At 38.9% G+C, this 16,020-nt stretch overlaps 1 protein-coding gene across 1 annotated transcript in view; it reads right to left on the minus strand.

The window, feature by feature from the left end:
• The window catches only part of LOC122806048 (complement component receptor 1-like protein), a 573,343-nt gene extending 557,688 nt beyond the window's left edge, over nucleotides 1–15,655 (minus strand). The window contains exons 1-2 of the mRNA XM_044076288.1: nucleotides 15,582–15,655; nucleotides 14,674–14,747 (exon numbers count right to left, since the gene is read on the minus strand). Of these exons, the coding sequence (XP_043932223.1) occupies nucleotides 14,674–14,747; nucleotides 15,582–15,655 (148 nt within the window). The remainder of the gene's footprint in view (nucleotides 1–14,673; nucleotides 14,748–15,581) is intronic.
• Between the last annotated feature and the right edge of the window lie 365 nt (nucleotides 15,656–16,020).

The raw sequence follows: 16,020 nt of genomic DNA on the forward strand, positions 1-16,020 counted from the left end.
GAATATAGAAAAGGAGAATGAATAAGAAAGACCACACACACACACTATTTAAGGCAACACTTGGGCATGCCTGAACAGATCTTCTGTTTGGATGGAGTATGAGAAGTGGAGAAAGTGAAGTAACATATCCACTGATGTTATCAGATTATGCTCCTTTGGAAGTCAGAATACTAAAGAGGGAGAAAGGCAAAGGTCAGAAACATTAACGCTTTCCAACATATTTAATGAACAGAGGGAGGTTTACAGATAGTATTTATGGTTATACTCAGAGATGTATTGCTCGAATATAAGAAAAGCTGACTGAGGCGTACACACACTGGGACAAGGCAAAAATAAAAGTAGGTACTTAGTGTATCAAATGGCTAACCTTGAATGGTTTGTGAGTAGTAGGAGATATATGCCGGCATTGGAAAGGTTAGAGGAGTTACGAGTTAAGGAAAGGAGACGTATGCCAGACTGGAAATGAACAACAGGCTACAGTGGAACTTAAAAGAACATTTAGTCATGATCAATGAGAAAAGAGTAGCCTTAGCACTGTGATACTTTGCTAACAGCTTTAAGAACACAAATACCTAATGCGAAGACCAACAACATTGGAAAGAAAATAAAAAAATTGAGAGATCCTAAATCAGGGAAAATAGAGAAGGAGGGGGATTTTGGAAGGACTGACAGTTTTTTATGAAGAACTATACAAAAAGGGAGAGATAAGACCTAGAAATAGATCAGCTAGAAGATGGTTAGAAGGGGTTAAGCTACTGGGGATATGAGAGGAGGTCGGGATTTTTTTGAAAGAAAACAAGGGAGGAAATAGCAGCAATAAGGAAACGGGCAAGTCACTGGGAGGGGATGGTGTTCCAATAGAAATCAGAAGATCCCCTGTCACTGAAATAGCTGATTACTGGCATAAGTTATTTAATGCAAAACTAGGGAGAGTGCTTGTCCCACCCTCTAGGAGTACAGCAAAAAGAAAACAAAAAAAACAGCTGAACAAGCCTCGTACTGACCTATATCTATTATGACTTCTCCACGAACAGGATAGCACAACTACTATAGAACTGTTGAGACAGGCAGGAAAAAGAAGACCAAAACGCTGCTCGTACTGATGAATGGTTTATTAAAAAACACGAAAGAATCACTCAGGTTAAGCGCTTTCAACTGTGAAACCCAGTCTTCATCAGAACAATGTAGTGATGCATAACACATGTTTATATAATATGTTTAATTACCAACAAGCTCTTAATTGCTGAAAAACGCGCCAAACTTGTTTAAAGCTATATAACTTCTTTCCGTGGTAAAATACTTCATTCAAAAAATAATAATAATAAATGAGAAATAGATAAAATACTTCTATATTTAGACAATAAATACATTTGTATATCATTAAGCAAATCTCTATTTAATATTATCTTATAAAATCATATATGTAAAATACATAATATGTAGTTATTTTTTACTACTACTGATCATACTAGGAATCTAATTAATAAAGAAATACAATAATACAATATTACAAAAAGTAACACTTCTAATGCTTTAAATAATGTGTTAAATTAATGCCAAAAAAGGTTTGATACTAATGTGATAATTTAGGCCAGGAGGTCTAGTGGCATCAGTATAGAACTGCCATTTACTTTCTAGTAATGCTAAAAGCATTTTCCAGTTCCCACCATGCGGTGAACAAATAACCTGATCTATGATGGCAAAAAGAAATCCATGGTCATTCCCTTTCTCTAGAATGTGTCTATATAGGGCATTATTCCTGTCTTGCTTTAGTATTTTATAGTGATGTTCATAAATACGCTTTTTGAACTGACGTTCTGTTTTCCCTATATAGTATGTGGTACAGTGTGTGCAGGTTGCCACATAAACTACATGGTTTGGTATTACAATTCCCTAACCTGCACTTAATAGTAGTATGATTGATGTCATCAAGCTGAACACTTCTAGCTTCATTAATATATCTGCACTGATGGCAAGTTCCGCATTTTGATGTACTCTTATGTCTATCTAATCCTTGGTTATAACTGCTGGCCTTTTCCAACAATCTCTTAAGGTTTGGTGCTGTCTTATAAACACATTTGGGAACGTTACCAAACTTCGGACCTAAATTGTGTGTAGTTATAACATCCCAATGTCTACTTAAAATATCCTTAATAAGATTTACATAAGGAGTGTACATTAATACTACTATTAAGTGCAGGTTAGGGAATTGTAATACCAAACAAGTAGTTTATGTGGCAGATCTATACTGATGCCACTAGACCTCCTGGCCTAAATGATCACATTAGTATCAAACCTTTTTTGGCATTAATTTAACACATTATTTAAAGTATTAGAAGTGTTATTTTTTGTAATATTGTATTATTGTATTTCTTTATTAGATTCCTAGTATGATCAGTAGTAGTAAAAAATAACTACATATTATGTATTTTACATATATGATTTTATAAGATAATATTAAATAGAGATTTGCTTAATGATATACAAATGTATTTATTGTCTAAATATAAAAGTATTTTATCTATTTCTCATTTATTATTATTATTTTTTGAATGAAGTATTTTACCACGGAAAGAAGTTATATAGCTTTAAACAAGTTTGGCGCGTTTTTCAGCAATTAAGAGCTTGCTGGTAATTAAACATATTATATAAACATGTGTTATGCATCACTACATTGTTCAAATGAAGACTGGGTTTCACAGTTGAAAGCACTTAACCTGAGTGATTCTTTCGTGTTTTTTTAATAAACCATTCATCCGTACGAGCAGCGTTTTGGTCTTCTTTTTCCTGCCTGTCTCAACAGTTCTATATCTATTATGAACCATTATCAAACATTAATGTATATTCTAGCCGAAGTTGACTAGGGTCTTGCCTCAGCTGTTCAGCAGAGACTTATGTGGTGTTAAAGGGGAGACAAACTTCTGACAACATAAACAGAGCAATCATAATACAAAGACAAGCAATCTACAACAAGAAGCCTCTTAGGCTAGTTGGTCTCGATGCTAAAAAGACTTTCGACCAGGTCATCTGGTGTTTTATAGGGATGGTTTTAGAAATGGTAGGTGTACCAAGGCAATGAATACAAATGCTATAGACTCAGCTTAGGGGGAACTCAGCAGGGTTGCCCCCTAACCCCTCTATTCTTTGCAGTACATATAGAATCACTGGTCCAGGCAGTCTCTCTCACACACAGACACACGCACACACAGACACACACACGCACAGACACACGCACGCACAGACACACGCACGCACAGACACATACACAGACACACACACAGACACACACACACACACACACACACACACACACACATAGACACACACAGACACACACACACACACACACACACACACACACAGGGATTGGGATATGGGTGTAAAGATGCAATTCAGAAAAATTGCCCTTTTTGCAGCTGATGCAATCCATGCCACAGATCCATCGGTGGAAATACCAAAGCTATTCCAGATTGAAGAGTCTGGGAGGCAAGCAGCATATAAAATAAACATTCAGAAAACTCAAACTATTTTACATAACGTCTACATTTGAAATGATGCAGGAGTATCCACTACTCTGGGGACACAGCAGGATAAAATATCTGGGCATCTAGTTAAACACAGGTGTGGCAAGAGGAGCAAAGGACATATGGTAGTATGCCTAGGATGCAGGCCAAAATAAAAACACAGAAACAGACACTTTTAGACCTGGATAGGAAGGTGCAAGTGATAGATGTATTTGGTCTCCTGAGGTAGTTAGGACACGGAAATATGAACATTTATCTCGGAAAGGAAATCCTGAAGGGCTGCGTGGGACAAAATGATCCTCCCGTCAGAAAGGGAGGGCAGTAGGACACTCGGACTTGTGGGCATATCATAAAGTTGTGCAGATCCAGACAGAGTTATGTCTTACAGAATAGTAATTACTACCCAAAATGGAAATAAACAATAAAGCAGAGAGATTGGGAAAGACAGCAAAATATAACAGGATTTTGGAATCAGGTAATTCAACCAAAGAAAGGGAAGCTGAGATATATGTCTTTGGAAAAAACAAAAACAGAGATATAAAAACAGTTTGACAGACTGGTGGTATAAGGTATTACCTATAGGTTATGGCAAAAAAAAAAAAAAAAGAAAGAAAAACACAAACAGCTATGTCAGCATGCTAAACAGTAATTAACAAGTTAGTAATGCAAATCTAAATTAAGAATAGAGAGAGATACTGGGAGCAGATAATAGAAAAGGGGAAATAACCACTTGATAAGGGAGGGCTAACTTTAACTTGCAGGAAGCAGAAAGATAGAAATCTGCAATCATTTCTTATGTTTTTGAGCAGTTTTGTCTCCCTGGGACTCTTACGTGCCATGCACTTTTGAGGTTCAAGGCATACGCATTCCATTCCATGCCATGTCCACGGCATTCTAATTAGGGTCTGATTTGGGGAGAGGGCCTCAAGGGCATGTCTTCATTTCACTTGACAAGTTGTATCCATCACTCCAGCTTTCTGTACAAAGGATATGATTGAGAATGGTATGCTCCCAAATTCAAGATTGTTTTTCCTATGTATTCTCCTTAGGAACCACTCAAGTTTCCCCATATGAAGCCTGGGCATGTGCCAGGAAATTCTTGTGTTACCAGGTATCTTCCTAGCACATCCTGGAAGAAGTCAGAAAGATTGTACCTCTTCCTACTGCAGGTAAGCTTTGCTGAGCTTGTTGTCCAAAAGGACTCCCAGGAAAATCACTTTCTATCTAGGTATAAACTACATTTTTACTCATTCGTGGAGAAATATAGCCACAGTCAGTCCAGGGTACATTCCAAGGCTAAGTGCACCTTGCTCTGACTTTCTGACAAATAGCAGTTGTCCAGGTAAAGGTAAATGTGGATGTCCTCCATCCTGCATGTAGCTAGCACTGGTGCCAGGCACTTTCTTAAAACTATGGGAACAGTAGTCCAACCAGGCAAAGAGGTAAATTGGTAATGGTGGCCTCCCCCACTACAAATCCCGGGCATTGCTGCTGTCTTTTGAAAAGAGGGATGAGGTGATACAGTAATACTGGATATCAAGGACACCCAAGAACCTACAACTTATAAGTGGCAAAAGGGCCTGTAATGGCAACCTTAAATGGGGGAGCTACCTGTTTAGCCTTGGTGAGTCCAGAACTGGCAGTTTCTCCCCTTCTTTGGAGCAGTTTACTATGCCCTGTTCCTTGCCATCTGCTGTAAGAAGCATGCCTTTGCATGCAGGAAGCACTTGCTCACAGGCTTGTGCTGCATGGCTTCAACAGCAAGTGCTTCTTCTAGGTGTCAACCAAGTGGCAAGCCAGTGCCACCTCCCCTCACCCCAGGATAAATCGAACCAAGAGATGCTGCTCATTCCCATCCTCACCCACAAACTCTTACTATCACCCTATAGTTGTTAGTTGAAATTGGGACATCTGAGCATAAGGGCTTTATCCTTTTTATGCCAAGGAGTTGCTTCCCGATTATACTTTCTTACTGAACTGGTCCAGTCTGCAAGTTAATAGCCTAGGCACACTTACAGTACACAAGACATGCTATTATCTGCTACTCCACTCAGGAACGAGTGCAGGCAAACTTATCAACTGGTTTAAGTAAGTCTCAGTGGTTAACACAGGCATAAGATGGCTTCATAAGCAGTTCATCCATAACCAGGGAACACCACCCCCTATTAAAACAGACCACAAAGTGAGTGATCCACTAAGCAGATGATATTGAAATTCTCCTACTTGGTGATAGCAACTAAAAACATTTCCTAGATAAAAACTTTAACTTGGATCTTGAAGCATACTCATAAAGGGGAAGAATTAACATGATACTAAATACCAAAAGAGGGACAGAGTCCTAAAAAGTAGCATTAGGAAAAAGGCACCTGAAAAAGGCCTTGGAACGTTTCAAGACAACCCTGGTAAATCAGAAATAGCTGCTACATTAACAAAAGAATATAAACTTGTGTCAAAAACTTGAGAAACACAACCTAAGACCGCCAACATGGAGCTGTAAAAAGATACAGTCACTGACAAGATCATTAAATAAACCTATCTACTTACACTTCTATGTCTTGTGAGTACAAGGTCTCTAGGCAGGCATAAAGATTTAGATGACAATTAAATAGTATATGGAATCTTTGGCCATCACAAAAGGTAGAAAAACATGCAGTTAAAGCATATAGAGCGAAGGTCCAGGTCTGGCTTACCAAACTGGTGATTTAGAAAATTCTAAAACAGCCACAGTTGCAATTGTCCCTCTGCATGGTGAAGCCAAAGCAAAAGGAACCAGACCAGACGTGTCAAAACAAAACAGGGCTAAGAGAATGATCTTGGCATTGTGTATTCTGGCTTTATGTTTAAACTTCAAAATACAGAGAAAATGGGAAAAAGCATAAAGGACTCAAGGATATAAATTCTGGATGACAAAAAACTTGCATGCCAGTCCACCAACAAAGTGACATTACAAAAAAATAACTGCTGTACTTTTAATTGGTCAGGGATACAAAAAGGTTACAGTAAGGCTTCCCCTATTAGAAGTCTAGACAAACTCCAAAATCCACAGAAAGAGCAAAGGTGTTCAAGGATCGAAATTCTAAAAAAAAAAAAAAAAAAAAAAAAAAACAAGCAAAAAAAATACAAAAGCAGCAATGCACACCCCAATCCAGAGGAGATGTAGTTGGGGGTTGGTGTACTGGTTAAGGTGTTCACCTCAATCACAAGGTAAATGGTTTGATTCTCACCTTTGAAAGGAAAATTGGCTATGCTTAAAATGGCCAACATGGGCAGCTAGCCTTGTGCCTGCCTATGAACCAAAGCCATCTATGAACTCATGACCCTCAGGCCTCAAGCAGTTCTTAAACCACCATGATTATAGGTAAAAGAAGCTACAACTCTACATTCTGGGATGGTCTGGAGTAATGGTTAAGGGATGCGTTTGTTATAATCGTTAAGTTCTTCACCTCAGACAAGATACAGGGTTTAATTCTGACTTCAGATTATTGGCTAGGTTTAAAATGGCCCTTCATGACATTTAGTTTAGTATTCCCCTATGAAAACACAAAAGTGAATTACAAATTGTGTTGTAGGAAGGGACGCACATTGAACTGTATAATGAGGTGTAAGGTAATTAAATACCTGCACACACTGTTATTTTAAGAGGCATAGATTTGGCATAGTGCTTTAGGTCTTCACCTGATTAACACAAAATACAGGGCTTTGATTCTGACCTACCTCGGGTTATTTGCTAGGCTTAAAAAGGTTCTTCAGGGCAGTTAGCCTAGTATTCACTGACCTACAAACCTAGCATTCACTGACCTATAAACCTAGCATTCACTGACCTACACTCAACACTCTGGAAGCCACCATGATCCAAACACACACTTTCCACAGTAAGAAAAAACTGGAAACGAGACAACATTCAAGACTGGGAAGGGGAAGTTTTTTTGTATTCTGAAAAGTTACAGCTGCTCGACTGAATGTGTCCAGCTCATTACATCCTGTCACTTACTGGAGGATGAATCTCCAAGAGAAATATGACTATACAATCAATCTGCCCCAAGAGCTACTGGCTCATACATGTTGAGCAAGGATGACCATCCAGATGGCTTATGAAAATTACGCAAGAATATCTGGAAGCAGTATAGGCATTATATTTATAGGGAGTCTCAAAAGAAAGCCAGAATGGCATCTGAATTCAATAATCTGTAACACATGCAAAACATATATTTTATTTAAAATATGTGATAGCAGTTATCAGCTTTTTTTTTTTCTTAAGAATGCAAAAAAAGCCATCAGTAACAGTGTTGTTCTGACTTTGGGTCTAGCATGAAAATGTATTTCTGTATAAAGGTAACATTTTATTCATTCTGTATGTTGTAGGATAATATTTTTCATCAAAATGAATGATGAAACTGTTCCTTTGCCTTTGAGGCTTGAAACACAATTTAAGACTGTTTATAGGCAATCACTGTAACCTTAAATTTCATGATCAGATCAACCCATTTGAAGAGAGACATTCACAAACAAAGCAAAATAGACAAAAACTATCAGCAGTCTGGAAATAGTTCTCCAATGTGATCAGCAGTAAATACATTAGGTGCTTAGGAGTACAATGTCCACATATGAAGACAATGTTACATTTAAATAAGCTGTCAAGCGCTGACCATTTGACACTCCATCTACTAATCTTATTTTGTTAAGACAAAATGGACAAATACAACACGCTGCCCAATAACCATGTCTATTTGGCATCAGTGCTTATAACTTTCCTAACACAAACATAAAAAAAGCCTGTGGATTCAAGAGGAGAGGAAAACCCAAAGCGAAACCCAAAAGGAAGAAAGTGGTGGGAAAGTCTGTTTCAAAAGTGGGGTCTTCTCAACAAAGACAAAATGTGGCAGACTCAGCAGGGAGGGGGTCACGCCCCAGATCCTCTGGAAGGGACTTGTGCAATGTACAGTTATAGAAACAGGACCCCAAGGGAGCAAGACACCAGTGGTGAAAAGAGAAGCAAAAAAAACAAACATAAGAGGATGTTAAGCTAGAAGGTTCGTGATCAGTTTTTGCAGTAACTACATTCACATTTTGTTTAATAGATGAAGAACTACATGGACCAGGACATGGCCTCTGATACACAACCCAGGAAAGTTGAGGGCGCCACTAGAGGAACAGATCAACAGAACAAGGGAAGCTATGAAAAGGTGAGGCAAAAAATCAAAAAGGGAACACTGTGTGCCACATGGCAAACCAAGCCTGCAAAATCTCTGGTGAGGCAGTGTTCAACCAAATCAAGGCTTGTTAGCTCAGCTCAAGAAAGTAGTGGAGAAATGAAAGGAACAAATGCAAACAAAAGATGGTGGCTCACAGCCTGCTAGAATGGATTGGTAGGGGGTTGTTCAGGACATCAGGTTAAAGGGTTGTTGGTCACTGCCATTTTTGCAGGTACTTCTTGGAAAAGACTGGAGCCACACTCCCAGAGCCTTAAGGCAGGACTAAAATCCATCCATACTGTTCTCAGCAGGGTAATGGTGAAGGAGACCTGTTGGACGGCTTAGATGGATAGCACACTTAAAGGAAAGCAATGTATTCAGCCCACATCACCCCAAGGATATGATGGAGAAAAGGAGCGGATGGTGGCTACTAAAACAATGATTAAGACAACCAAACATCAACATTTACTGCATGTAGACAAACATGTACTATGTTAGAGTTTCACTGTTGTAGTACTAACTGATTGGGAAGATTCCCAAAGCTACAATATAATTAATGATGAAACTGATTCAAGAGGAGGACAGTATGCCTGGCAGAAATGCTGACCAGCTCTGTCTCTAGAAGAAAACAGATATGTTGTAATGTTTGGATAAGGCATGCAATGAAGACCTGGTAGCTACCTCAAGAATTTCTTTGGTGGATGATCTTGTGATTAAAAACAGATGCAGTAGCTCTGGGAGAATGGGTTCCAATTTGGTGTGGTACCTTTTTGTCACAGTGCTTATAACAAAAACTAACCCAACTAAAGATCCACTTAGATACAGTCTCTGTTAGCTAACAGGTGTGCCCATCTTAACAGGTGCAAAGACCACAAAATGGTCTAACTTTATAAAATTTTTTGTCTTGTCAAAGTAGCATCTGAGCCATCTGTGGACATCCAAGGAGTGTAAATTTCTCTCCCCCTTTTTTTGTAGATTTGGAAAAAAGCAGGAAAATATAGTTTGACTCGGGGGAGGGGGTCGGAGTGCAGTAACAACGTTAGCAATAAAAGTAGGGTTAGTCCTCAGACACTGGATAAAATCTGAAGGCATCTTTACCCAGTGTCTGTAAACCTAGAGATTCGCCTAGCAGAGGTGATGGCTACCAAAAAGATAGCTTTCCAGGATAGAGAAGTGATTTCTGCATGTTCAGAAGGGGGTAGTGTGAGTTTCTCCAACAAAGTGAGGTCTTAAGTGGATAATGCCCTTGAGGAAGTGTTTCGTCATAGGTGGGGGAACAAGTAGGAGACCCACATGGGTAGTCAGACAAATGGCAAAGGCATGAATTTTAATGGAGGAATGAGAGGCCTTGGTGAAAAGCTCAGTCAGGTAGGCAGGACTAAAGGCAGATCAGCTGAAAAAGGTTGCTGGACGTTGGTCTGGCAAAAAGCAGTAAATGTTTTCCATTTTGAGATGTATGATTTCCTAGTACTGAGTTTCCTGACTTCTTTAAAGATAGACAAAACTGGCCTCGAGAAATAAGGATCATATCATCCAAGCTGGGCCTTATGGTGGCACCTCTGCTCTGAGTCAAGACAGTCATCTCCTGTGGCATCAGCAAAGGCTCTTGTCCGCTCATATGACTAGCACAGGAAACCCGTGCTGCCTCAGCCAGAATCAAGATCACCGCTGGCCCTTCCTCCCTGATTTTTACCAACAACCCAAAGTAGAGAGATATGGGGGAGAAGGCATACAGAAATAGACCTGTGAATGGGAGGAAGGCATCCATCCTCCAGGCCTTGTTGTCTGCAGTCCTTGAGTACCTTAAATGTCTTATTTTCTTTGAAGGCAAAACGGTCTTCTGGTACACCCCACTTCAGCATTCAATAACCAAAATGTACAAACAACCAGCCAAACATATGTACCGTCAAAGTCTTTAATCATCTTAATAGTTGGTCTCTTATGAGATACTGTATCTGAATGAAAATAATGGACCTCCACTGATACTGGCAAATCAATGACTTAAAAGAATCACACAATACTTTTCAGCATCCACTCATGGGGTCTGCAACCGACATGCTCAGATGGTCTGCACCTTGTTGCTATCTCTTGGCATGTCCTGTGTGGTGATCAGGTGTAAACCCATCTTTTGTGCTACTTCCCAGAGTTGCTTAGCTAGCTGGCAGCAAAGGAGTGTCTATGTTTATGTACCACATCACCATGGTGTTCTCTAACAAAAGGGTGCCCGGGCTCCAAATTTATTTTGAATGCTGTCATGCCCCTGTAGAGTGCCATCAATTCCTTCTGATTGTTGTGACACTGGTGTTACACTTAACTGCCCGAGGTGGTGGCCCCAGGCAAGAGAGAGTAAGACTAGGGCATACAGTGTTTTCTTGAAACTAAGTGCAACATATTAAGTTTCATGGTCCATTCCTTCTTCAAATTAGAAATTAAATTATGATAACTTAGGACTTGCTTTGGAGTCCTGCCAAGGTTAGAAGTTGTTTAGAGGTACTGAATTGGCTTCATCAAGCTTTGGATGCAGTGAAATGGTAAAGTCCTTTCAGTTGTGTGCCATGTTTAATGGTTGGGGAGAGAATCCCCATGCAAGCACGATATGGGTTACCCCATAATGCCAAGGGTGCTGAAACAGTTATGGGATGCCATCCCAAAGGTTTGCTTGGGCTCTTTTATTTAGGGTCTGTTTGTTAAAGGCACTACAGAGCATTCAGATGGTTGGAAATGGTACAGCCAATTAAAAGAAGGGTCAGTCGATTATGCTGCCATTAGAGAACGTTCCCATGTCTGAAGAAGGGCACTATGTTTATATGGCAAGGGTTCAAGACTGAGCAGGAAGGGAAGGGAATGGAAGGGTCAGTGGCTATGCCATTTGCCTGCAGCTTTATGTAGGAAGTTGGCAGAAATACTGCGGAGGTATTACACACAGTGGGATAAGCAGCCAGGCCTATTCTTTTACCACCAGCTAGGGACTCCACTTACAAACAAATCCATTTAGGGCCATGGCTTCTAATGAAATGACTGGACTCAAAATGCTAAGTGCCAACAGGCAGGGGAAAAAGAAAATTAAGGAGAAGAACTAATCTCGAACATCGCTCTTTTCCTTTAAACATTTTTGCAGAAGCGGAGCCCTCCTTGCACACAAAACTTAAAATCTGGCATCTTCAATTCCCAGAGAAAAATGGAATATTCTGAGAAATGGCCATCTCTGACTTCATATATTCAAGTCTTTTTTGGCTCATTCAGTATGCGTGTTTCAGGACACTCTCTACTGGGTCCCGACATTTCAAATGGTTACCAAGGTCTGTACTTAAGAAAACAGTCGAGCTGACTATGCTAGACAGAGGCAGAAATGAACCACGTTCATTCCAAATATGGCCAGCTCAGGGAGCAAAGAAACAAAGGTTGCAGTGGACTCATGTCACTCCTATGTGAAGAGGCTACAATGCTCGCTGCAATACAAAAGGAAGTTGGATTAGGGGCCCAAAAGCACCTTGTATGTAATGTTAAACGGTCTGGAGTGTCAAGCAAGAATGGGCCTCAACTTAAATTCCTGCTGCATTACCTGCCTAAGTTACATAGTGTTCTGGAGGCCATTCTGTAGCATCGGAAAAGGGAAGGGGGAATCACACCAAATACAGAATTACTGGAGACAACTGCATAAGAAATTAATTTTATTAAGGAATGCTGGCCAGGGGTGGTAGAGTAAATAAGCTGGTGGGGGTAGGTGCATTACAGCAATGGAGAGAATTAAGTGCATAATTAATACTATAAAACTGTTGAAGGGCTTGAAGAGGCTTTTGTTTAGTCTCCCAAGCATACAGATTGAGTAGCCAGACAATTATGACAAAGATGAGGTACACATGTCAATGGAAGAAGTGTTCCCCTCCCCCATTCAGAATTACAAGCAGACAGATCAATTAGGACTAGGTATCCAGTAGTTGGATATGTGCTTGGCAGAAGGTAAGATTTCTTCATCTTCCTTCTGTGGCAAAAGGCAGGAAAGATAAAGGAGGCCAAAACTGCACAAGTTACCAATAAGGCCTCCGTCACAGCAGGTGGCTCTAAAGGAGAGGGGGTTGCCACAGTTCTGTCCAGGCTATGACCTTGCATTGGCAGATGGTAAGGTGGCCCAAGGATTAATTATTATTGAAGCTTTATAGTACTCAGGATGATTTTATACATACTTGTTCCACTTAAGCAAAGAGACTCATGACCAATGTCTGTTTGGTCAACACAAACTGATGGTTGAAATGTGTCGTAATCCCTGGGTAGGAGAATATACCTCTTCCCTGGGGACTGTGCTACCTCTTAGTCAATATGCAATTAGCAGGGGATGTGTGGAGTGCTGCCACTCAAATTGGGGAGAGAGGGGATGCAGGACGCCTTGCACCCCTACAAAAAAATCTGCTTTTGTTTCTGCCTGCTCCAAGGTTAATCCTCTGAGCATGCACAGCTGCTGTCAACTGTCAGTTATTCGAAGTTAGAACATATGTTACAAACATACTCTATGCTGAATGGACACAAAATTGACTACACATATACACATAAGTTCCGTCACACTGGCAGTGTGTCTAAACAACACTTGCTAAGTTGAACATTTATTACACGTAGGCATCCAAGACTGAACAAATCCTGGGGTTGGGAATATGCCCTCACCCAGTATTTGTGCAATCTTGGAGTTAGTATGCACAACTAGCGGGGGAAAGGGGGTGCAGCCCCTCTGCAAAAAATTATTTTCTTTTACATGCCAAAGCAGTTTCTCAGTGCATCCATAGTCACTTGTCGACGTATGTGGTTTCAACTTAAAGACTTTGATATTTTAGTGAGTCAACAATGGGGGTATTTAATGTTTGCAAATTTACCTGTATATACACGAATATCTACATATACATATATATATATATATATATATATATATATATATATGGGTCTATGTCATTTTGCCGAAAATCCATTTCGCCAAAAATTCCTGACATAGGGTCCAAATCGCCAAAAATCCAATTAGCTGAAAATAGTACTGACAGTGTACATCCCCTTTTCCCCCACTGTAGTGCAACCTCGGAGTGAGAATATTAAAGTAGGGGGGCTGTGGGGTGCTTAGCCCCCTACCTACACAAGTTATAAACTACTTACTTACCCTTTTCATAGGAACTGGACAATATAAAACAATACTAGACAATACTAAACTGTACTGAGTGGGGGCTATGCCCTCCACATCCCCTGTTGGGGTATATATATATATATATATATATATATATATATATATATATATATAATATATATATATATATATATATATATATATATATATATATATATATAATATATATATATATATATATATATATATATCTATATATACACATACATATCTATATAGATATATATATATTAAGTTCAGAAGACTGAAAGCCCAAAATCTTGAATTTCAAAAGACTGAGACCAAATTCAAAAGACTGAAAACTCAAAATACTCCAAGATCGCAGTCTTCTGAAGTGAATTCATACATATATATATATATATATATATATATATATATATATCTATAAAAACATGATTCTCTTGATATATTTTATTACTCAAAGTGTAAAGAAGCTCACTGTCAGCAACAGCCTCTACATAATCAGCTGAAGTAGCATCACCACTGTAAGTTCAAGGGTGCACTAACAACTAAAGGAACCTGTCACAAGTCAAAAGGTTTTGGAATTCACCCCTCTTCCTATGTACTTCTCAGGATACTACATAGGAGACCAAGCCTTATGAATATATTCTGTATAGGAAAACAAAACCTCCTGGGCAAAGCTTGTACTTCAATTTTCTGAAAATGTTCTTTCAAACAGCAGCAGCTCTTCACCTCTGATATCACGTATGAATAGCTAACAGCAGGTACACAACACTTTGTAGAGTTAACAGTTTTCAACAAGGCAATGTAAGCAGACTTTACAGCATTTACTTACGTTCACAGTCTGGATTCTGATGATCCCATCCATTAGGCAAACAAACTCTTTGATGTCTTCCAACTGTAAAGTATCTAAAAACAAACAAAAAAATAAATAAATCCACTTGCTTCAGCTTGGCCTCCTTCCATGTCCATGTATCACTAGGTTTAATAATCTCCTTTACTCTGCAACTTTCTTTTCTAACCAAGTCAGTCAAACATCCCTTTCCACTTACAACTGCCTATATGTTCATATACATATATACGTACTCTGTATCACACACACACGTGTGTGTGTGTGTGTGTGTGTGTGTGTGTGTGTGTGTGTGTGTGTGTGTGTATATACATACATACACAATATAAACACACACACACACACATATATATATATATATATATATATATATATATGGGTTCATGTCTATAGCTCGACAACTTACTATATCGACAGCCACTTCACCAACATCTGAAATAATCGACACCGCAACTCACGGACATTTAACAGGTAAGAGAATTAAATTTCGCTAATCATGCCTACCATGTTTTAGTAAGTATGGCAGTGTTATGCATGTGTGGTAGGCATGATTAGCGAAATTTAATTCTCTTACCTCGAATCCCACTAGGCACTGAGGCACAAAACCCTCCGTTTAGTGACACAAAACAGTACTGCAGATAGGATCACTACAACTCCAAACTGTCGAACACCAGATGGACGAGCAGGAAAGGTTAAAAAGCTCTGTTTATTGCACACAACAATAAACCATCCAAGTAACCACAAGCGCTTTCGCCTGTTCTTAACAGGCTTTTTCAAGTGTGTTAGGTTGCTGCTTCATTCAAAATTTAAACCAAACCAACCCTGCTCATGTGATTGAATTAATTGCATGATTGTCATCAATTAATTGGTACAAAATGTTTAAAAACACATACCCTAAAACCTGTAATTCTTTTTTCAAAACATTAAAAACTGTAACTTTACTGTCAAGTCTTTCTATAGTTTGCATATAGCAAAAATAATAAGTATGGATATGACTAAACTTCCAAAACCCAAAATATGACTTTATACTTTGTAAACTTATTGTGTGAAAAATAAGTTACAAAATTTTTGTTAAAATGAAATACTTTCTTTTTGGGTAAATTAAACACACATTTTATAACCACAAAACATTTCCCTTTCTCATAACTTCAGAACAATATGCAAGTTTTTAAAAATACCAACTAGATACTTACTACAAACCCCTAACATACCTAATTTGTTGAAAAATGTACTAAAATATACTGCTTGGTTAAAATTGCAATTAAACACCTAGTATTACTGTAACCATGACTTTAATGTTTTACTGCTTTTGGATGCTATTTAAACCTTAGA

The sequence above is a fragment of the Protopterus annectens genome, chromosome 7.part0 (assembly GCF_019279795.1).
Source record: "Protopterus annectens isolate FY-2018-M chromosome 7.part0, PAN1.0, whole genome shotgun sequence".
Taxonomy (NCBI): domain Eukaryota; kingdom Metazoa; phylum Chordata; order Ceratodontiformes; family Protopteridae; genus Protopterus; species Protopterus annectens.